Here is a 25,415-nt window from a genome sequence, read left to right on the forward strand (position 1 = left end):
AAATGCCAAAACTCCATTTTAGATTGGACTACAGGGGTTCTGTGTATTTTCTCTGCATTTGTCTTGCCTTCAAACACAAGTCCATTTGTTTGATATTGTTGTAGACTGAATCCCTACCACGTCACAAAAAATGACAAAAATCACTTCCGGGAAGACAAATGATTGTTGATTAGAATTGCAGGAGATATGTGAAATATGATGGCAAACTTGTTTATTTCTGTTGTCATTTTCAGCCATTACTGTAACTTTTAAAGACATATAGTTAAACATGTGGGTCCGACCTATCTGAGGTTTCTGCTGTGCTAATTTTCTGTACTGTGTTGCTTTGCTAGCATATTTGATAAACCAAATCTAGCGTTACGAACAGCAACATCTCACCGCCGGTCAGACTGACTGCTAGTTTGGGTGCTGTTCCATTTCTTTAGTCTGTGACCCAACAGTGAAAGTTGTTGACCTATGAAAGAGTCAAACATGCATTTTAGATGAATGAGATGAGAGCATGTCCAGTTGTTTCTCATCCCTGTTTGCTCAGCTCATGTACGGGACACAGGAATTTTCTACCTGGAAGTTATTGTAAACGAACACTGTGACTGGGTCTATAGCCTGTGCCGTTGTTACTTGACAGCAATCAGTCAAGAAACAAGATATCTTTTTTGAAAGCAAAATAGCACAACGCACTCTCAATAGTTTATGCAATCATGTAAATGGCTTAAGCATTCACCATTCACAGTTTTGGAAGCAGTCAAATTATTGTCAAATCTAAATGTAGGAACAAAGTACCGCTAATGTCCTGTTAGTTTTGCAGGTATTTAGCCATTACCCAAAGTACAGGAGAAATTAAAATTTTGATCGGATGATGGTTCTAGATGAAATGTTAAGAGATCACCAAAGTCAGTAAAATGTATCCTCTAGGGGCCTTGAATATCTGTACCTAATTTCACATTCAACAGTTGAGATATTTCAGTCTGGACCAACCACACTGACATTCCTAGAGCCACACCGCTAGCATGGCTAAAAATGTTTGATGTTATTGTGAATAGGGATGGAGGAGACACTACTGTCGAGGAAAGCAGTCTCCAATGAAGACAAATGAGGGGTCATCTCAAACAACTATCGCATATGAAGAGAGGTGATAACCCTGCCGTGTTTTTTTTTTTCCTAATGCAAACGCTGTAACTGCATGTTTGACTCTGACTCTGTGATTTAATGAGCCAGAAAGAACAAGATCAAGGTGTGACCGCATTCAAATCATAATGTGTATAATGTCCATTCACACTGTGCACTATTGTGCTTTTACCTATCTTTGATATGCTATCTGAATAAAGACCTCTAGTTGCAGGTGGAAAAATGGTTTCCAAGAGGCACGTCCCGATCCTGTCTCTCTTTACCTTCTCCTCTTGAATCCGGTCTTCAATTTGTTTGGAGGCAGCCTCGTGTGCTCTGAACAGGCTGACGGTGCTGGTGATCTCTGGGTCCAGTATGTTTCCATCTTTGTCTCTGACCACCAGATCGAGATCCAAGTACCTTGCATAAAAATGCCAGAGGGTTAACGAGTGCCAGAAGATGAAAAACATACAATAGAATACCGCAAAAGATGAGGCAAATATTGAGAATGTGTGGTTGCATTTGTGAAAAAGAAAACGGCAAACAACTGCACGCTGCCACTACCTTTGCCTCATTTTCTCCTCATATAACATTCCCTCAGCATCACGGTTTTTTTTTTGTTTTGTTTTTTTTCAAAAGCTCCCCTACTTTGTTCAACTCTTTCTTCTATGGAGGGAGTCAGCACAGACAACAGCATGCTGCCAACATGCAGTCAATGTATTTCATCAACTCATCACTCCCTGCTTCTGAAGAGGCAAAAGCCATTTCTCCAACATGGCCAAAGGTTTAAAGTTTCATCACAGGAGGATGGAGCTTCACAATTTTAATTTTCAACCGATTTTCTAGGCCTACTGCAAGAGCTGTCATTTCATGATGGAATACAGTACGGTTTGTTGAAGCTTAATCCCTCCAGTTGGTGCTCAAGGTAAGTGATGACCTGTCATTTTCTATTGACTGACAACTGACCTGTTCCAACAAGAGTCATTCTTCCAGATAGATATGAGGATAAAGGGATATAAGCTGTGGGGGAGGGAAGCACAAGGCTAAAAGCCTTTAAAGACTGGATGCTCACTTGTTGCCGTAGTCTATCTTGGAGGTGACTCTCTGTTTGAGCTCGGCGAGCTCGTCCTGCGGGAGGGTGCCGGACAGGATCTGAGAACGCCATTCGATGAGGTCGTAGATCATGTCCCGGACAGAGTTGAACATCTCACGTTTGTCCCCCTGACAGCAGAAACAGACGGATGACCATGTGTACAGCTTAGAGATAGGAGGACATTTAAAAGTGCTCTTGTGTCTGAACTGTTGACTGGTGAGAGGACTTGTTCATGCTGGCAGGTCAGACATTGCATTAGCAGCAGGTACAGGACCGTGAAGGTGAACAAAGCTCTTAATTATTAAGACCAGGTGGAATAATGTCATTATGTAATTATGCCTAAGGGCCTGGCCAGTACAAACATTGTAAGGTCAATACTTAGACTACTATAACAATATGTGTCAAACAATTATACACTAATATTATACACTTTAAGTATTGTGGTGATAAGATATGCACAAATCAAACACTTTTTAAACATTGTATTCAAAGATAACAAAATCTGATTAATAATTCTGTCATTATGAATAGCAACTATAAATAAAACGTAAATACAACAAAATATATGTAACTCAAATTAAGAAAAACAAGGGTCAATGCACAATAATAACATATAACAATATTAATGTATACCTTCATTTAAACTTGACATATAATAATAAGTTTATTTGATATAGCACCTTTTACATGACAAAGTCACAAAGTGCTTCACATGATTAAAAAAAAAGAAGTTAAAATACAGTAAGACCCAAACAGTAAATGTGCAAGCAAAAAATAAATAAAATACCAATGGAAATAAAAGATACAAAAAACTTAAAAACCCAAAGTTACAAACATGAGGCAAACATATATGGCAACACAGAACCGATTCCTACTTGGAAGCGTTTCAAAAATTACGATTCCATCGGAATCGTTTCTTTATTGGAATCGTTTGGAATCGTTTTGAGGATTTGGTTTCAAATCCGATCATCACTTCCCAATTTAATATGTGCAAGTTTTGGTTTCTGAAGTGGCCAGGCGCTTGTTGTGTTGCAGCCTTGGAGCACAGTAAGCAGCGCTCTAGTGGGGCTTTATTTTATATTGAAAAAGCAGTAAAACTGCAAACCACCATTGACTCAAAATAAAACTTTCCTCTTTTTTTGTGAAAATAGGCATGTGACCCGTTTCAACTCCACCCCTCAAAGAATCAGAATCGAGAATCATCAAGAACCGGAATCGAAAGGAAGAAGGGGAATTGGAATCAGAATCGTTAAAATCTAAACGATGCCACATCAAACCCTAGTGTTTCTTTGCCCTCTAACATCCATACGTTGCCTTATCATATCTGACATGAATGTGTGTGTAGGTGTGTGTGTGTGTGTGTTTCACCTTAGGGCTTGACAGGCTTGCTTACCACATATAAGTCCCTCCATATTGTAGCCCACTCCCGCAGAGTGGTGGTAACCTCCTGAACCAGGGGCAGCTCAGTGGGAATCACTGTCTCCTTTTGCCTGCGGGGACAGTAAGAAAATAAGTAAGACATCACCGTAAAAATGTGTCCTTTCTGTCCTTTACTTTCCACACGGAGACACTGTCAGTATTAAACATGTTGCCTGTTATCCAAGTACATTCAGATTTATTTCACAGCTTTGTTTAAATCCTTAAGTTATAATTCTATGAAAACAAATATCTGGTCCTCAAGGATCTCAGCTGAATTCAAGGACTTTGAAGTTTGGGGTTTTATCTTTTCTTTGTGTTGTGCAAGTGAAATCAAAGAAGAAAGATCAAAAACCAAACAGTGCCACAAGTTGCAAAAACAAACCAACATGTCACATCTTATCAAGTGCAGACCTCTTCACTGACACAACCTCAGAGGCTGTTTACGTACAACTTCCAACTATCTAGCCAACAAGCTTCTCAGTAGGTCAGGAAATAAGCTAGGAGAACCAATTTCTCCTCTGTTTTGTTTCCTATTTGAATATATTTTTGCCATCTTCAGCACAATGCATCTTTAGACAAAAGTAGTATAATCACAAACATCATCCTAATACATTATAATAATGAAATAACACACAAATGATACGGAAATAGAAGCAACCTTCTTGCTTGTGAAAAATAAATCCTAAATTTACATGTCATTCAAAAGTGAAAGTGGAGGTGTACTAACCCACTGCCCTCAACTGTGGCCTCTTTCAGATGAATATAGCAAGCAGGAAATATGCCCTAGAAGAGGAAGAGATCACAATGCAAACAACATTATAGTATAACTGGGACAGAAGTCGAAGTGAGTTCAAACAGATTTGATGGTGTAAAGCATGTTATTACTGGCCACTCACCTTTTTGGATTTTCTCCTCAGCCTATGCCCTCTGTACCAGTCTAATGGAGAACAGAGTTATGTTAAATGTATGCTGATTTTCCCATACATAGTAAACAAGAATAAAATAATAAAATAATAGAAGAATAGAAGAACAAATACTCTGCACTAAAGTTAACTTTTTAACAAGGTTGGTTGTTTTATTATTCAATTCACAATAAAGACTTAATAAAGCTGAAAAGTGTGTAGTGTTGCTGCTGCCTTCTTGTACAGGAACACAGCATTATGATTGCTATATATAATTAATGTTATTGAACGAATGTTGAAAAATTTGACCAAATCAAAGCGCTACTAGCGATGACAGGAAAATAATGTCCGACATTGGCGTGTCAGCTCTGATCACGCGTGTCATCAGTAAGCCCATTCTCACCTCCATGTGTCTCAAGTATGTGCACTGTGTCTCCAATCTGCAGCGACAGCTCCTCCTCTCCCCGGGCATCGTAGTTATAGATTGCTGGAGAAAGATGAGAGAGGACAATATAAGAGGGAGAGATATAGCAGGAGAAGGAAAAAGGCAATAAAGTGCTTGTCTCCCTTGTGGCGCTAATTGTGTGCCATTGTAATGTGTAATAGAGGCGTTACACATCCACAGGATGTCCACCCACACAGTCTGACACAGGGATGGTTGGACCTGGCACCATCAATGCTGTAATATCAACACACTTCTACCGCCCACTGCAAAGAAACCAATATTGATGGAGAATGCCAAAACAACAATAATGCTGGTAGAAAACGTATTTGCTCAGAATTACAGGACAAACAGTGATAAGAGATAATAAAATATTGCGTGCTCCTGATTTTCTTAGGTGTTCTCAGACAAAACAAACCGGTGACATAAAGATGCTTGTTTGGTCCTCTGGGAGAAAGGGGGGTGTTCATGTAACAAGTTGTATGTGTTGTGTGTTAAAAAAAATGTATTGTTTGTTTGCTAAATGAACAGGAATTAAAAACCAAAATTGGTTCTTAAATTACCAACCTGTTCTGGCAAGTTACATGAAGTCACCAAAAGTAAAAATATCTTGGCATCTACAGAATAACGTTAAGTGTAATGAATACAATTAAGCAACTACAAACCAACTATTTTTGACTTAACTTCAATATAGTAATCTTGCATACACATATATTAGATTATATATATATATATATATATATATATATATATATATATATATATATATATATATATATTTTACATTTTATTTTTGCATTTCTGGATCCGCTCCCAAAAAAAAATAATCTTTGGCTTAACTTTCTACCAAATATGATCAAAATCCAACAGACAGACAAACTAAAATGAAAAAATCGGGCTCAGTTCCATCAGTAGTCAGTATCCCATAAAAACATTTATTTTACAGTCGATAAAGACCTCTGTGGACTACATGTTCTTGTGGCTCTACCAATACAATGCAGGATATTCTCTGTCTACTGTCAGAGCTCCATCAACATGTCGAGGTCACGTATAACGACCAGTCAATTCCTGACTGGTGGCATTTGTTCTCATTCAGTGAGAGGTGAACAACATGTCCCCGACACCTGTCTTTGAGAAATACTACCCACACCCACAAAACCTACAAACAACCCACTGTATATACTGACAGCATTGACAGGGTGGCTGTGTTGACGGAGGTGATCATTTTGATAGGACACCAGCAGAGACCAATGTCGTGTGTGTGTGTGTGTGTGTGTGTGTGTGTGTGTGTGTGTGTGTGTGCGTGCGTCCGTCCGTCCGTCCGTCCATCCGTGTGTCCTGCTGAAGGTATGAATGCAGGGCCACTTCAGAGGTTTCCAGAGGTGAATGGCGACTTAATTAAAAAAGACCCTCCTTGCATGATCTACACCCTTTCCAGCTTGCTAATGGTAGATCATGTAAATCAACCATTTCCTCCCACAATCACCTGCCATCAGAAGAGCCGATATTTCTTATTTTTTGTACATCCCAGGTATTTGATTATTATTATTGATTCTTCAAAGATCAAACAATTAATCAATTCACTGAAAAAATAACTATAAGATTATTTGGACTTCTGATTCAGTACAGGGTATAAAAAAGAAAAATGACTTATGTCACATCACAGTTACAAAGGCTGCTCTGATTACTGACAATACCAGTTAGTACAGTATGTGTTAGCTATAGAAGAGGACGGACAACCCTGTAAGACTGTATAAATAAGTTATCAAAGCAGCATACAGCAACTTATATAAAAAGGTAAAAAGAGGCCACAGAGGTGCTATCTGAATGACTGCTCCATCACTTGCTAACACTGTAAAAACTTACCTAAAATAATGACAACATATGCAATAAATAGAGAGGAAGAATGGTAAGTGTTCAAGTAGACCCTCACCGACACTGACTTAGAGACATTTCATGGGATATTTGCTAAACACCATCATAAAGTACAGCCTCAAACATGACTGTGCAGTTATATAATCCCTCTGACAGCCTGTATCTGATGATCAGCATGTATAGCATAAGTTGGGCAGCCAACCACTTTAGTGGAGGACATGAAATGCCATGTGTAGCCTTTTTAAACTCAGCCCCGTTTTTTTTTTTTTCCCTCTATCAAAATGTATGCATACACGTGAGTGTCCACAATGCATTTTGCGATCCCCAGAACAATCCAACAAGCCCAGCGAATCCACCAGAACACGAGCCATGGGCTGACAGTGGAACAAAGACCCCAGGAAATGAATTCAGTGGTCCCACACTGGGATACAAAAAAGGTAACTACAGGGGGAGAAAGCAACAAAACAATCAAAAGGGACGTGGGATTAATCTGCGAGCATCCATCAGAGAGCAATCTAGTAACTGTGAAGCAGGGTGCGCTCAATTAAACTATCATTAAGAGTGGTCAGAAAAGCATGTAAAGCCATCAACTGCTGCATCTGTGTTTGTTTGGAACTGGGTCACAGGTCCAGCTGATGCAGCAGGTTATATAAATGGCAGGTGCCGAGAGAGAGCAGCCCAAACAAACAGCTCAGCTAGAGACATAAAGCATCTTATTTCATCAGAAAATGAAAAACCGTTCCTGTGATCACTGCAAATGAGACTAATAGGTCTCATATCAAACAAATGGGAGCGCAGAGAACTGGGGAAATTTGCACTGGGCAAGAGGTGCAATCTCAAAATGAACACAAATGACACCCTGGGAAGATGCTGAGTAAATGACAACCATCAAACACAATCCTGACATGTGAGGCAACAGCGGTGCAATTTAACACACAGGAACCATGATGATTCTTGTCACATGGGGGTTAAAATGACAGCTCTGATTACTTATAAACCTGTATTTGCATACCCAAGAGTAAACTGATGTCAATTTGGAAGCAGTGAGGAAGAGAAAATCCATCAGAGGACGAAGAGGATGAGGAAGTGGACCATATTCTCCCTGGAGTGTGGCATGCAAATGATTTTTTGGGAAACGTGATAAACAGCGACATCATTTGCTGGGGGCGCATTACCATACAGAACCTCTTGCATAAGGCTGTGCAAACTCTGAGAACATTATCATCAGAGGAAACGAGTAAGGAATCAGATAACAGACCTTTTCACTTAGCCAGCGCATGTCTACACCCTCTCCACAATTATAAGCAGACTCACTCATACACCGGACTGACTGTAATTCTACACTTTAGGCTAGCTAATAACCTGCACTAATCCACGCAGAGTATAACATATCTTTACACTCAGATGAGAATACAGTACACTGATGAAGGAGGGGTGGGAAAAGGGAATAAAGAGAAGTAAATAGAAAATGCTCATTGGAAACAGACTGAGTCGCTTGATGTTTTTGTATTAAGTCCCCGTAGGCTGTGAGCCCACAGAGAGAGCCAGCCAGGAAATCTCAGACAAGAGGATTCTTCGGGAGGGAAATGCAGAGTGGAGCTTTCAGTCTGGTTGGGCTTTTGAAGAGCCAAACAGGCAGAAAATCCTGCAATGTCAAGCAGCAGGTAGATGACGTCAAGGCGCTGTCCAGCTACGACGTCACCGCAGCAACTCAGTCTGGACAGAGTGAACATCTCTGTGTAAATGACCCCTGAGAGAAATCTTAGCAAGCTGGAAAGAATTTCTGAATTAAGAATTGATTTTGACTTGAGACCCAGATAATTAAAATTGAACCATAAGATTCTCCAAGAATCACATTTGCAGATTCACTAGACACTCAGTCTTCTCAATAAACCTTTTTTACAGCAGGCATTTTGACTTGTCATAGTAGAAATAGCACAGGTGTTACTAATAACACTAACAATGGCTTAGTTCTGTTAAAGTCTTTCAGTGAGAGTGACAGTGAGCCAGCATCCACGATACCAGGACCCTGAAATCAAAGCAGCTAAATTGAATTTAGCCACCGTTAAAGGTGCAGTAGGTAGGACTTATAAAACTAACTTTCTGTCATATTTGTGGAAACTGACCCTATGTTTGAGTAGAACTACATGAAGCAGGTAATTAAAAACTGGCACCACCTACAGCCTGTAGTGCGATTTGCAAAAATCCACCGCTCCCTGTTCAGATGCACCAATCAGGGCCAAGGGGGGTGTCTAACTGCGTGTCAATCACTGCTCAGGCACACACATTCATTCTCCCTTGTGGGGGGAGGGGCTTAGGAGACAGTTTTGGGCTTTAGCGGAAAGGGGGGAGGGACTGAGAAGTTGTCGATGTTCACATTTTTTGGCTAAGTCCTGGATCTTCACAATCCTACCTACAGCACCTTTAGTGCTTTTCCTACTGTGACATGTCAAAATGTCTTCTGTGAATAAGGCCTCTTGTGTGCTTTTTTTTTGCCTTTCTTTGTCTCATATGATGCTTATTGGGCACCGGTTCCAACGTAAATGGTAATAACGAGACCGAATAAAAACGGAAATTTCGGTGCCTGACTTTATTTTTTTTTCAGAAGCATCGCTGCACGGGACGCCAAGTTAGCTAGTAGCTGGATTAAACACAATGGTTAAAATACTGACAGCTTACATTAAGCGGTGTAAAGTGGGACTGTATTTCCCTGTAGAGGATTCCAACCCCGGGACGTAACAGTCTGACTGCAGCTGCCGTTGTCGAAAAAACAACACAGACGGTGCGTTCACTTGAAACTCGCCAGCATTGTGGTGCATTTTAAGTTGTTGTAAAATACCCTTTTCCAATCAGGTGCTTGTTTTTGTCGTTTACCAGCAATTTACTGGTGAAACAAGTTATTGTTGTAAGTTATTTTTATTACATTATTAATCAATCATTTAATTTTGACCATATGACCTTAGCAATAAACAAGCCGTTCTTTAATGTCGCCAACTGTCGTTTTGTGCTCCTTTTTTTATATTTTATATTATATACATTATAAATATATTATATATATATTTCGGTTCATGCACCGGCACCGTTTTAAAAGTATCGTTTTTTAGCACCGGTATCGGAAAAAACCCAAACGATACCCAACCCTACTTATTGATGACATCACCTTTGCGAAATCTTAAAAGGGCCTTTTTTTTTTTTTTTTTTTACTATTTTCTGACATTTTATAGACCAACAATTATTCAAAAAAATATCTCCATTCGGTAATCAAAGTAATCGTTACTTGCAGCTCTCCTTGGCTATTAAAAGTAGCATTTGGTAGGTAACATTCCGTTTTCTTGAAAGTGTATTTTGTTGGCCTACCTATACAGTTAGCAAAATTGAAAACTGTTGAGCTGACGTTTAAATTCTTGAGTCTATGGTGCGTTCATATAACACGACACCTGATCTCAAAACTGAAAAATGATAATGTGTAGATTAATTAAGATCTTGTATCATCCTAATCGTGCCTACTAGTTTCTCCTTGCAAACAGAGACTGTGGAGAAGACAGCCCAAGCACGTATGAGACAAAGAATCGTAATACACAGTAATAAAGAGCAAGGGAATATGAATTTAATACAGTGCTGAACTTGAATGAGGAGGAGTTCAATAAGCACACAGCGGACTGAGACGCCCTTTTCCTGGCAGCAGCACTGAATAGAGGATGATTATTACACTCCAGCTGCACTATGGGTCTCCAAGGCAAGACAGAGGAGTCAGCAGAGAGGGGTCACACACACACACACACACACACACACACCCCTCTAAAAGGACACATCTGACTGTAAATGACTGACTTGACTATATACATCTTACCATATAAATCTAATGCATCTCTGTTAATAGATTTAACAGAGAGCTCATTCAATGGAAAGTATCCCCTCACTGCAGTACACAGTGGATTAAACTTTTTGAGAAGGAAGATGGTAAAATCGAGACATTACTCTACGCATTATGTAGGCTTCAACTTTGAAAATGTTCCCTAATTTAGCTGCACATAGATGTCTTTTGAGAATGGTGCTGTAATGGTGAGGATGCTATATTTTTTCCCACCCATGTTACAATTATCTTGGTGATTTCAAAGGCATGATTTTAAATACTATTAAATTCTATACGGGGCTGGATTTGGCTTCATGTCTAACAGGCAAAATGTTTTTAAATGAGCCTTCAGAGGACATGGCTGGAGTAGGAAACAAGCATACCCTTGTCTGACATCAACCTAGTAAAGTCATTTGTATGGGACAAATGTGAGCTGATTGAGGTGCTGTTGCAGGTGTCCTGATGAGCCCTGCTGGTAGTGAGATGGAGCTGGCTGCAGCGAGCTCTGCTACAGAGCTGGGATCTGCCAAGTTTTGTTAGGATAACGGCAACATTGGCCTGGGGTGGGCAGAAGGACCTGCTGTTTCTAACTGCATCTCTGCACTGTCTGCAGAATCAAAGTACAGTAACTCCTCTGTCATAAAACATTTTCAACGCCCTTATCAAATCCTGCATCATTTACTTCCTTTTTTACTTCTTCTACCCTGCCTTTGCATTTCTTGGCATTACCGGCTCCTGAAGTTCAGCGGAATAATGTGAAACCATTGGTAGGAATGTGAATCACATCACACGCAAAGTCAAACACTCCACAGGGCACCTTTAATATTTCAGAGATTAAAAAGCTTAGAGCTTCCAATCAAAATCTTGATCTATTCTGATGCTGATTTTTCCAGATGCAGTACTATGTACTACAATATTTAGCTAAATGCTTTTAGCTGAGTGTTTGGTACGTAATTAAAGGTTAAGATGCCAACCATAAACCTTAAGGTCCTCTGTTCGAGTCTAGCCAGGGAGCTTATTCTTCATCTCTCTCCCCTCATTTCCTTTCATCTCTCTATTGCCAACTATATAATAAAGGCAAACAAAAATAATACTATTATACTATTAATACTTAATATCATTTTACCCTTCAGGCTTATTTTAGCCTATAAAAAGTCAGAAGATATTGTGGAAAATGCCCATCATCATCCAATTTCTTGTTTTGTCTGACCAACTTTCCAAAACCCAAAGATATTAAATTAAAAAAAAACCTGTAAACTATTAATTGAATGTCAAAATGGTTGGTGATTCGGTTAACTGACTAATCAATTTAATTGCAATAACCCCACCTATTCTGACATGGGTGACACTTGCACACACACAGACTTAAATGTGTTCCTGGGGGTGGTGTGTCACAGCGGCCGATTCATCGTCTCAAACTGAGCGAGAATAAAGCCGATTAGCAGGAGATAAATGCATATATAAAGTCTCACAGTTCAAAATAACACTCAGGTGTCCCCTGTAGCACAATAGTTGACAAGATAAAAGGTGAATACAAAAGTATCTATCAGCAATGTACTAATAACGCGGAGAGCACTTAGGTAGGCTTACAGGCTTTGATTCAGAAGGATATTTCGAGGACTGGGTAATTACAATAATTCCCATTTTCTTTAATTATTTTCTACTTCCAAGTAAATCATTTCAAACACTGTAGAAGGAATGAAAGCCTCTAAGAATGTTATCAAAATACACAGCGATGTAGTCCGCTGGGGTTTGGCTGAGATATTGCAATACATCCATCATGTTTGTAACACTCAGATGGTGAAAGGGCTTTCTCTGTGACATCCAAGGCAGAGTAAACATGATGATTAATTTCAAGTCCTTCTCTAATAGGGTGTAATAAGAGGTTTAGGCATTCACACGGAAGCCTGATGGTTGTAATTTAGAGGCAATGTGAAATACCAACAAAAGCACCCTGTTTCTTCTTAAACCAATTAAATACAACAGCCTTTTAGCTGTATCTACAGTTGGAAAGTGCAGATAATGCTAGTGTAATTAACCTGAAATGAATACAACAGCAGCTGAGCTGGGTGAGACGAAAGCCCCAGGTCTTTCTCTCGCTCACTGGTAGGACCAGATTTCTCCTCCCTCTGACTGGAAACAAGCAGGAAATGCCACTTGAGATTATTACTGTATCACAATAGATAGTGCTTTTCCAGTAGGCCAGACAGAAATACTGTTGCTTTTCATGGCTACAGGAAGACTAACAATACCTCAGCAGTGCACAGCAGAGGATGTGGGTGGGTTTAAGGCATGAAGTGAGAAGTTAGGTGAAGGGAGGAGCCGGTGGAGAAAACTACAACGTGCCAGAGCTGAATGCCAACAGCAGTAATACCTTTTGGCAGAACTTCCTGCCATGCACCCAGCTCCAACACAGGCCTCAGGGTACAATCCAACGCAGGCCGATAACTCCGCTTCCATTGCCTCTGCTGAGCCTTTAATTGAAAATCATCTTCTCAACACAAAAGGGAGAGAGAGCAGAACGTAGCTCATTACTGAGCACTGAGAAAGCTTTTCACACAGAGTTATTCACAAACTGGTCTCTGGTGTCATTTGTGGTGGTACATGAGTGTCTGCACTGGCTCTACAAAGCAAACCTGTCTGCACTTTGCACAAACATCTCATGAGCTTTAGAATAAATGAGAGCCTCTGAAATACTTCTCTCACAGTACACGTCTCTAAGACTCATCGATTCAACAGGGAAATTTTAAATAATCTTGAAAATAATATTCAAGACTTGGACAAGATTTGAATTAGTCTATTTTTTTTAACCACGGATTCATCTTTTGTATAACAATAGGAACAGATCACAGGGTTGCATTTATTCCACATACCGTATTACACAGCATGGAAAAGTAAATTGGCCACACAGATTAGCCTTTTGCACAGCAAGAAGTAGCTAATTATTTCCTGCCCTGTGTTGCCTCTTGTGATATGCATGCTAATTAATGCATACTGCATAATCACCTTTGAATATTTGAAGAAACTCTGCAATTGACTCAGCAAGTTTACTTTGAAACCTCTATGGTGGCACTTTGCAAAAATGTGACTTCACCGCGACAGATGTATGATATAGTACTTGACCGTCATCAGAAGGTAGACCATTTGCTGCATCTAGTAGAGCAAAAAACAGGCATATGCAACAGGAAATGCCTAGGACCTGTTCTTCATGCTGTGGTTTATAATCACAGGGCTGATGATGTGTTCTACTGAAGCAGAAGTCACACTGTCAGTGATGAGAGAGCAGCATGACATCAATACTTTGAAATGTCCAACACAAAAGAAGGTCGGAAAGATCAGTAATAACGTTAGAAAAGGTTGCCTGCAGTCACACACCGTTCCTACCTGTCAACATACATACATACATACATACATACATACAACAGAACTGGCAAACTGTCCTTTTGAACAGCCTCAAAAAGTCAGACGGGCATTCTTGCACAATGAGGAACATTCAGAAGATAACAGGTGAATGAGCGGATACAACAGAGACTGCAACACTAACACTTGGCATCCAACTTAGTTGATTTCTTAATATTAGCCAAGTATACCTGCTCTACCTCAGATCATGTACACCTCCACCTTTTGTGTTAAATTGCTGAAATAGATAAAAGGAAATTAACTTCCAGTATAATCCACTGAACCCTCGTTGCCACCCACAGCAACTGGTTTAGTCACCCAGAGATAACAATTAATTTGGTCTCAGCATCCTAAACTGTTAAAATGACCTACTACTAATAGAATACACTTTATTGTCCCAGAGGGGGAAATGTGTCTTGGGCATAGTGCTATAATCTGTTGCTTCACAACACAAACATGTAACAGAAAAAACATTCTAAAATGAACATAAAATCATAAAAGATAAGATCATAAGATCAACGAAGCATCTTAGGACATAAAAGGTCACATATGACTGTACAGACAATAAAACATCTTAAATATTAACTGTAATAAGGATAAAAGTGCTTTTATAAGCGCATGTACATAGTGTACCAGCCACTGACAACATCATTATTGGGCCTTTAGAAATACATGTATGATAGGTACCAGAACTTGGGCTTACTGCAGTGCCAAAGCTGGGCCGTGTGAAAACTTTTCCCGAATGAATGACTGCTGGATACATTTGCTGGCTGTCTGGCCTATAGCAACTGCAAATGTACTTTGATTCCGATTAGAGCAACTTTATTATTCCACACATGGAAATGTATTTGGTCCAGGGCTCCACACACCATAAAATCCACAGTAAAATCAATAATAAAATAAAACACATTTGATCACATTGAGACAGAATAAACAATAAAGTCTCTTTTCAAACAAAGCAACCGTTTATTCACTTCATATGTCATTACTATACATCTGCACAAGCACAGAAATACAAAAAAAACTGTGTTTGTTTCATTTATCAACTTAATTGGAGTAGCACAGGCCAGACATGAGCGCTCAGAAAATGCATCTTATGATGTATTTATAGGCTAGGTTCTTCTGTTGCCGTGTTTGCAGTGCCTTATATGTTTGTTCATTTTCAGTATCTCATAGGTTACGTGGCTACTCAAAGGTGGAGCTTGTGGCTTCACAAATGACTGTTCAATCGCAGGGGAGATATTTTTAACTATTACGTCTGAGACATGCAAAAGCAGGACTGTAATGTTCAGAAAATGTACAAAATATGTTTAATTATCATATTTATGGGCCTGAATCATGGTCCATATACACAGCATAAAATACAGAATACACAAAAACAAATTCACAGAATTGTTACTGCCGATTATTTTGGAACTATTCACGATCAGGATTTCTGGCTGCAACTCCACGTACGTATTTTGACAGACACCCTCTGATCACACCGAGTCTACTGGCATTTGCAGCCAGCTCCATATTAAGCATCCTTTAAGAACACGACAAATTTGATTTTCAAGTGTACTAGAACCCTTTCATAAATGTGACTATCAATATGCATGAAGCTCAAATTAAGAGCGCAAACTAGTGCATCACAAATATTACTATTGTAACAAACAAAAATTAAAAAAAAATTAAAATGAATCAAGAAAGTAATCGGCAGACTAATCGACAATGAAAACAATTATAGCTGGATATGTGTATCACTTTAATTGACATAGTTGTATCAACATACAGTACACAAGCAAATACAGAGGAGGGCTTAGGTCTTAAAGTTTCAGGTAGACAATGTGATGGCCAGATGAAAACTAATTTCATGTCTCCATGATCTCTGTCTTCTTTTTTAAAACAAAGGGGAGACTGAGGTGTCAGCTACCGCAGTGAGAGACGACTTCATCTAAACCCCTAAAGGTTGATCACAGAGCACAGCTGCCACTCAATGAATTCTAAAACTGCCTCCAGGGCCCACCAACATCGGAGCTGCATCGCACTGACATTATCAAGTATTTAGACACACACACAGACACACACACACGGCCATTTCATCAAATGCCAGCAGTACTGAAAGGCTGTCTCTTGTTGCACGTGGCAATCCCCAGCCTGTCTGCGACCACAATCAATGACTGACACCTCCATTACAAGTCCCCAAAACAACCCACGGGACATTTTAAAGGTAATAAATGCAACATTACTATGGGCTTCAGCTGATATTAATGTTGACATGTTTATAACCTTAAAAAAAGCCTCATAGTTGTTGAGCCCTATTATTTCTGCTATGCATTAATCTCAGCATGTGGGGTTAGAAGACTCAAAACCAATGAAGTATAATGACTGGAAAACATAACTCTAGGGAAGTGTACTTAGGCAAAATAAATATGTTCAGTGGAGAATGTCTTCCAGCTTTTGGGACTTTAATAACAGCTTGCATGTTGATGCCGTTGGCACTCGTCTTTAACGCATACACCCCGAGTCATACCTGCCAATCCCTTACAGCTAGACTCGACATGTCTTCTAAGGTACTTGGGAAGTGAGTTTTCCGAGGGAGCCAGTCCTTTTAGCCCATGCTTGACCCACAGAAACAGATAGGTCGCCCGTTGTCAGCTCACCCACTGGCAGCCTGGCACAGCCTCAGCTCAGCTGCAAGCTCATCACTATGGTAGAATAAAGCCTCGGCCAGAGTGGTCAGCTAGATGTTGTTGAGAATACTAAATACAGACTGAGTTTAAAGCCTTATATTCACTGCCAATTATTTCCTCTAGTTTTCATTCCAAGACATTAAACTAGGGCTGTCCTCGATTAAAGAAATGATTAGTCGACTAACACGTATACGATAGGGCTGTCAATCGATTAAAAAATTTCGACTAATCGATTCGTAGATTTAATCGACAGATCTCTAAAACTGTGATTTTACACAAAGATTACTGCAAAGGCACCCCTTTTAAATTGTGTGTTTACCAGAGATGTGCTCATAAGTTTCTTGCAAATAAGTCATTCAGCATGACAAAAGCATAGAAAATTACCACTAGACTAAAGAAATCTTAGTCGAAGACCAAAACAACCGATTATCCGACTAATCGACTAAGAGGGGGCATCCCTACATTAAACTTTTTTTTCATAAAGCAATTGCACTGCTTATTCTTTAACATTGTCTCTGATGAAGTACATGCTTTTTAATGTCCCTATTTAAAAATGGATATTGATAGTTTGTAAAAAATAAAATAAAAAACAATAGTAATCAATGGAAAGGATACATTAAAAAACTATTATTTTTAGCATGGCTATTGGTCAGGCCATTATCTAACATCTTTATCTCTTTGATTTTGCCTGACATTTGCACTATTTAGTAACATATTACTTATCTTTTTAGTTTCATTGTATATATAACTTATCCTTCTTTGTATATATTTCTTATCTTTTTATTTTATACTTGTTGCACGTGTATTATTGTACCGTGGGTCGGAGAGAAAAGTATTTTCAATTGCTCTGTATGTCTGGCACATATTGCAGAATTGACCATCAAGTTGACTTGACTAATAATTAAACTAGACGAGATACGTCACGATCAGGATGGTTTCCCTCCCATTTGTTTTCTCTTTCTTTCACACATGCTGGTAACCCTGATTGACTTATCACTTCACTTACTCCTTCAGATTACATTCGAATAAAGACCCTCAAATTACTTTGTCATTGAGGAAAATACTGTTGTTTGTCTTAATAATCCCTACATACATATCTGTACCAGCAGTCATTTTGTCACAGATGGTTCAATTCTGGGGACTATCATTGTAGATGTTAAACTAAGCCGAAGTTCATGAATATGAACGACTTCATACAACCATGTTCACTGCCTCGCTGATACATTATGACAGTTGAAAGGTTCTTATATATTAATTTCATCCAGCTGAATCTAAATTATGTAATAACAAACGTCTACATTGGTGGCTTTTGTTTCACATTGATGTGTTAAACACCATTAGCCATCTGTCAAGCTAGCAAAAGCAGCACAGCAGGACTATTTTCAGACAATGCACAAGCTGCTTGGCATGTCCACAATCAATACTCAGGGTACTGGAGACCACCTGCCTGTGTAGCACAGCAATAGGAATGGCCCACATCAGTCACTCACCCATCATACATGATCAACCCAGATGTGTGTGTTTGTGTGTCCTTTCTTTTCATGTCTCACTGTCTTTGACAAACTCAAAAAGGACCATCACGGTCCATTTTAATTGCAATGGAGGTTCAAGAACACTCAGCCCTACGTGTCCCCTTTCACTACAAAGTCAGTTTGCACTGTAAAGTTAAAAGTGTGTCAATGTCTTCCCCCGTCACCAAAGGCAACCAATCACATTTAAGTTACTGAGCAGCCATGGGTCTTTTAATAGTTTAACTAAAGGAAGTACAGTTTTCCCTGGTATCATCTCACTGCGATGGCTCTTATTTACTCTTAAGAGTACTACAGGTCTTAAACAACATATTTCTATATCCTATGATGCAGAGAAACACCTAGTAAAAAAACATTTGGGCTACATACGAATGACAGCATTAGTCAGCACCAACCAGCCTCCCCAGCAGTCACAGTAAAAACAAAAACAGCTGAGATCAGGAATGAGGACAAAAAGTCCTTTAAAATGGGTACAAATTAAGATTTCACAGGATGTTGACTCATTACTGATAATGACATAACATGGTTAGCACTCTCCAGATTTACTTTGTACTTTGTCACTGAAACAGCTGCACAGTTTGGTGTCAAAAGGTTAAACATTCTAGCTTTGTACAAACTACGGTTACAGTCAGGAGACTAAAACATTTTCACCCGTGTAAATCCGAGCTGAACTTGTTCAAAACCGCTTCATGCTTTTTCCCTCCCTCTCACCTCAACCTCTCGGATGACAGATACACTTAAAACAAGACGTAGAGGGGTTTCAGCATTGTCTCAGTTGTGAGCCAAAACGGAATAGTGTGGAACCACTTAGCTACGCACTGATTAAATAGGCCAGCTGTCATTTGTCATAGCCACCATCTCACAGCAAGCCACTGGGAGCTGTACTATTAGAAGTGCATCACCAAGCAGTGCGGCCCATAGTTAATTCCTTTTCAGAATGAATAATAGCAAAGTCATACTGACCTCCAAAGAGAGAAGAGGAAGATGATGGCCAAAGTTTTGACTGAGACACAAAAAAGTGTACTTATATCAAATACCAAAAGCAACTCTCATGAGGAGAAAGTCTACAATACCGACACTAGGTAAAATTAAACGGTTCAACATATAGCTAGATCAAATTGTGATGTAACTGACACCTGACACGTGACAGTGCATATAAACTAAGTCACAAATCAAGTTTTACATATGTTTATGCAGAGTTAGCTCACAGAAAGAGAAAGATGTTTTGTTTACAGATCTGTAGGGCAGCTCAGTAAGTGCAGCACAGTTTTATTAAATGTGGGGGGGGGGGGGAGAGCAGGATGAGTACCCAGGTGGAGGGTGTATGCAGCATCTTGCACGCTGACAAAAACAAATAATCCAACGCCACGACGCGCAAACTCATAACATTGGAAATAATGGTGTTAGCTTAGCTTTTAGGCTCCATGTGATCGCTCAAGAGAGTTGTACACTTCTCACAGTCAGTGCTTAATAAAAACACTGTCTCGTCACCAAACGTAACCACACACACACGAGTTACCACACAAAAGGAAGGATGTGCAAGACAAAAAAAGCTTATCACATTTTGGCTTCCTTTAATTTGATCACCTCCCTCTGCTGCAAAAGATGAGCAATTTCTGTTTGTGCAGTTTTATTAATGAGCAAAAGGTGGATGATCATAAACACCACCTGGCTGTAAAACAGACCAAACAAAGATGAAACTGTTTGTTTCCCTCCTGACAAGACCAAATAACACCTCTCCTGCTTGTCTCCACAGCATGTCTCCTTCCTTCTCCTGGCTCCATCCTATTAATCAGCTGCTTTATTTCACTCTGGTAAAAGCACTCTGTCTCCGATTTTGTCAGGTCAGCTTGCTTTCCTGGACAAAGTTTAAGTGTAGGCAGAGAGAAATCAGAAGCCGCCTTCTTCTAAAACTCAACTGTGTAGTTAACATTGTTGAATGCTTTGTTATGTCAGAATAAAAAGCTGCAATATCTTCCAGGGAGTGCAGCGCTGACAAGAGCCACATTTTTCCCCTTTTCATGTTTACATTTATTTCATTTTATATTTATTGCGCCTTAAGCTGACGTGAGACTGATGATGAAAATAACTCCTAGCATATAAAACCAAGAAGTAAACTGATAAAAGGCAATTGCACAAATTTCACTCTCCCATATTTTACACCAAATAGCTTGTAAAATCTTCTCTTCGCTATGCGAGAGGTGTAAAATATGAGGCAGGGAGTTTAAAACACATTTAAGTGTGAGAATTTATTTAGTAACCGAGACTGCGTTTTAATCGCAACCATATTTGTTAGCTTACTGCACATGTGGGTGAGAGATGGTTTTCTTGGCTGCAGGGCGGGGGCTTTACAAATTACTTACGGCCTCAGTCTAACGGCAAAGTAACTGCGTCTCTATTTTTTGCTCCCAATGTGTCACTCACCCGTAACCTGTTTCAAATGAGGGTTGTCAGTCCTGTTTGCCTGCAGTCGGACACACACCAGTTTAAAAATATGAATCACAGCCACACTAGAGTGTGCAACATTTAGAGCTCAGTGTATGGGTGTGTGACCAATTGTCGTCCTTGATAAAGCTGCCAGACTGTGATCTGACCTAGGTCTACTTGATTATGAAAAAGAAATAATCATAATCACGATTATTTTGGTCAATATTGAAATCACGATTATTTAACACGATTACTCATTGTCTTTTGGAAAGATGTTGCAAATATTGGACTTAAAAAACTGTGAAAAAGTTATTCCTTGATACTTTGAACATACTTGCCATTTGAACATTCTTTTTTCATTCAGAACACAAGACAAAAAATAAGCGTTCACTTCCAAAACGTAATGTGCAAAATAACCGTTTTTAGCTTTTTTACGATTCATTTTTTTAAGTTACGTTTTTGTGATCATTAGGAGCCGAAATCGTAATCGCGATTAAAATGTTGATTAATTGCACAGACCTAACCTGACCTACAGGAAGCAGCATTTACTTTTGGTCCAAACCTGCAACTGCATACCAGGAGAAAAAAAGTTAACGTCTGAATGTATTTTGTACATTGATAGCATTTTCTTTGTTCTGAGGTGGTATTATGGTCCGATGACTTAAAGCTAAATTACAAAGTGAAACGTACTGAGAGGTGGAAAACATTTCTCATGACAGCACATGGTGACAAGAGTAGTTTAAAGTCTCAACGGCGATGTGTAGATACAGTAAATAGTTCTAGTCGTTGCTTAGTGTTTCCTGATTTTTCTTTCTAGAACCAGAACCCTCTGAAGTCTCTCTTAAGGAACAGCAGCATCCTGATGAAACAGAATTAATGAGACAACACTTGAAATTAGCATCAAAAAGCATTTCTGGTTAATTCATCACTGAACCAGGAGACAGCAAAAAAACATTTGCTCCAGGCCCTGTTAAATCACTTTTAAGAAGCCACAAGAATAACTAGGCTTCAAAACTACTGATTCCTTTGATTTATGCCAGGCTGGTTGGCATTTCACAAGAAAAGAACTGCGTAATGGAATTAGCTCAAGGTCAAGAGAGATATGATTTTAATATTTTTTTGACGGATCACCTTACTCCTCTTTTATCATATGAATACGGGTCAAAGAATGAAGTTAAGTTAGGCCCTGAGCCCCAAAACTACAACTTCCATTTGAAGTTAGTCAATAGTTCTTTCTGTGTGCGACTGCCTTGAATGCCGATGAATTCTGTCAATTCACCAGATTAGCCGAGTTAAATCCGGGAAGATAGGTGGAATTCTGAACATGCCAGTGGAAATTAAGACATTGTTTGGAGGAGGAAATTGAACTAATGCCTCAGGGCAACAATAATCCTGGGAAACAATGTAAAAGCAATAAAGTGTGTTGCCTCTGGTGGAATAAGGGGGATTCTAGAAGCATTAAGAACATGAGTTTCCAAAAATCAAGTCAAGGCGCTGACATACCAAACCTTGTTCAGTTCAGTGGGAACAAGTCTTACAACACCAACAGATATCTGTATAGTTATGAAAGAATGATTCCATTAAAGTAGCAATACAACAATGTGAGAAATGTATTTCAAATTTCACTAAAAGTACAGAAGTATCAGCAGTGTCCTTAGTATCATGAGTAAAAGTACTCATAATGCAGAAGAATGGCTCCTGTGAGTGATGTACTGTTATATATTATTATAACTATTACTGTCGCGATGGAACCAATTTTAACTGTGAAGGAAAAGGTTTACTTGCCTTGAAATAGAAGGAAGTAGAAGTAGGCTATAAAGCAGCATTACATAGAAATACATAAAGTACAAGAACTCCACAGGGCCTCTTTAAGTATAGTACTTAGGTAGGTAAAAAATGTACTTAGTTACATTCCACTACTGCTGTATACTGACAACAGGGACAAGCAGAGTGTCTGCAGGTTGTCATTTCTCACTCAGCTGTAGTGAGGAATGACAACCTGCAGACACTCTGGACACGTGGTGGCAGTGTTGACAAAATCAAATATCATGATCTTTTTAATTAAATAATTAACCCTGACACACAAGGGAGACTAACAACCAGCAGAGAACTACACACGCAGCAAAGAAAAAGAAGAGACAACCAAACCATGAACACTTCAGTTTATGTTGTGTTTTTTTGCAGTCATTACTGTGGCACAAATCCAATATGGTTTATTTTCCAATATTGGTTATTGTGTTGGAGCAAAGCCTTGCTTCCACTCATCGAACTGCTGGTATGATAACAAAGCCTTTTATTATCAGTGCTATGCTCCATTTCAGAAGACTTTATTTATAGTATTATTAATACTGCTAAAAAGACTAAAAAGGAGACTGTTTCCCTACATACATTAATAAAGCCATGGGGCCATTATGGGTAGTACATGGTATGATGAAAGTTTTGCTGAAAGAGGACTTGCAGCGTGCTCATTATTGCTACTTGGTCAACACATGAAGTATTAAACGTGCAATGGATATGCACCCCATCAATCCTCTGCCGCAGTGATGTGGCAGCTGCCTCTCTTTCTTCTAATGACTCATCCACTCTTGCATTCAGTGAGCCCCGTGAGAATGTTCTTCAACATTTTTGAAGACCTTCCACTTTCAAGATCTCATGGATATTTGAAAATATATTCAGGCAATCATTAGCATCAGAATAATACACTTTTCACACACACGCTAATTTTAACTATAGCCAACCATATCTCCTGAAGAGACTAAAGTGACCACAGGCTCAAATAGAGCTGTGGACTACACTGCAAACAACAGAGCTCATTTGGAAGTTGTAGTTTGAGGTGCCATGCCAAATAGAGCTTTGGTGTAACCTGCTGAACTCATCCATCAATCAGCATTAGCATCCCTAATACAGCTGCAAGCCCTCAGTTCCACTAATGGACCCAGCTAAAAGGGACTCAGTATGCATGTGGTGTAGTACATTGCACACATTAAAAATAACAATCCATTGTCGAGAAACCAGATTCTTCTGGAAAACAATTTGCTACATTGCTGACTGAACAGGACTAGGATGTTCCAGGGGATCCCCAGAAAAATCAGGATTAGCTCCATTACACTATTATTTCAGGCATTCAAGCCCAGCACGGTGAGCCGTTTAATCACGTTACTCAAATATTTCACATTACCCATTACGAGTCCATCAAAGTTAAACAAATCGTGCAACTCTTCTCAAATATACCAAACGTTTCTGGCTATCTTGCCTTCATCAGAGTGGTTTAAGAGGTAGTTTCCAGTTCCTTTATATGCAATACATCAATTCTCAAACAGATAAATAATTACAAATGTGTATTATCTGTTGTGTAAACAGTAATGAGGAAATGTATTCCAAAAGTGACCTCTAACACCAAGAGTATTAACAGACTGTGCGGTCCCTGGGGCCGAAATTTAAATAAATGAAACCATGTGGTTTAATGTAAAAAGCACTTAAAATAAAATGGTTTATCAGCGCTTGCAGGAAAGCAGCCTACTTAGTCATAGTGCAAAGGCATATGCTATAATTGTATTGTACAAATTGACAGTAATAAGATAAGTGATTAAAACATAAACAATAAATACATATTCATGTCCATTCTACAGTGGCACACAGAGTATATGTTTGCCTTGTAGGATTTGTCTAATTGAACCCTTCAATATAACGTCAGTAATAAATACAACGTGTCGTGAGTAATACAAGCTACAGATACTTTCTGTGATGGTATATTTTGTGTGTTAAATAATCCCCTACAGGAGAGAGTGGAAGCTAAACGAGTCAGTGTTCTCAGGCCAGGGCGCCTGGTTTAGGAAGTGACAATAAATAACCACACAAAAGACTTTCACGTTGTAGAAGACGGATGAGTAAACACAAACAACCAACAAACTAAACAGTTACAAGTTATGCGTAGCCTGTTACTAGCTAGTTAGTTTGTAGCGAAGGCCCCATAACACAGGAAACAGCGCTACAACTAGGCGCGCCTCTAACAATTCCCAATCCACACACACTCCTCTTCCTCACAATAGACAGACATTCCTTGTTTTTGCGTTTCATGCAAAACTAGCTGGCAAATTCCCGACTCGCGATATTTGCATTCACACAGTTAAGGCAAATGTGACCCATAAACACTACGTATACAACCACATGAGAAACAATACAGCCCGGTCGCTTTCTAATCACAATCTTTCCCAAACTTGTGCAATCTGAGAGCAGAGAGCTAGAACGAGCTAACGATGGAGCATGCAAGTTTTCTTACGTACCAACACCATACTTTTCCTTTTTAGTGGGCACCCAGCGAGACATTCTCCGTGTCGAGGCTTCCCCGAGTTGTCGTTTAGCCTGTTATAATAGGTCCAGATGTGACCTCTTGTTATTAATGTAGACTTTTTTTCAGTTTTCTCTGAGCTTTGGGGAGCCACTCCGAGCAGCCATTTTCCACCAGTGACAGGATGCTCCGCAAGGGGGAGAAAGGGAACACAACTTTTTCACCCTGTAGGCGTTCATACAGTAGCAGTCCTGCTGAACTTTCACTGCTGTTTAGCCTATACTGTGGCGAAAACTGCTACATGAAAAGTTTTAGATTAGTGGTCTCTACTCTGCAGATGCATGTTATTGTAAATATGACATAAACGGGTTGAAAATAAAATGGTGGGTGAACTATATTGTATGACAAATCT

The 25,415-nt window shown here is 39.3% G+C and overlaps 1 protein-coding gene across 2 annotated transcripts in view; it reads right to left on the bottom strand.

The window, feature by feature from the left end:
* The window catches only part of dock1 (dedicator of cytokinesis 1), a 188,603-nt gene extending 163,398 nt beyond the window's left edge, over window positions 1–25,205 (bottom strand). For both annotated transcript variants that reach the window (XM_078278479.1, XM_078278478.1), the window contains exons 1-7: window positions 24,999–25,205; window positions 4,922–5,005; window positions 4,513–4,553; window positions 4,344–4,399; window positions 3,591–3,687; window positions 2,177–2,325; window positions 1,389–1,524 (exon numbers count right to left, since the gene is read on the bottom strand). In XM_078278479.1, coding sequence (XP_078134605.1) covers window positions 1,389–1,524; window positions 2,177–2,325; window positions 3,591–3,687; window positions 4,344–4,399; window positions 4,513–4,553; window positions 4,922–5,005; window positions 24,999–25,041 — 606 coding nt within the window. In that variant the 5' untranslated portion in view covers window positions 25,042–25,205. The remainder of the gene's footprint in view (window positions 1–1,388; window positions 1,525–2,176; window positions 2,326–3,590; window positions 3,688–4,343; window positions 4,400–4,512; window positions 4,554–4,921; window positions 5,006–24,998) is intronic.
* Between the last annotated feature and the right edge of the window lie 210 nt (window positions 25,206–25,415).

Source organism: Sander vitreus, chromosome 21 (assembly GCF_031162955.1).
Source record: "Sander vitreus isolate 19-12246 chromosome 21, sanVit1, whole genome shotgun sequence".
NCBI classification, from domain to species: domain Eukaryota; kingdom Metazoa; phylum Chordata; class Actinopteri; order Perciformes; family Percidae; genus Sander; species Sander vitreus.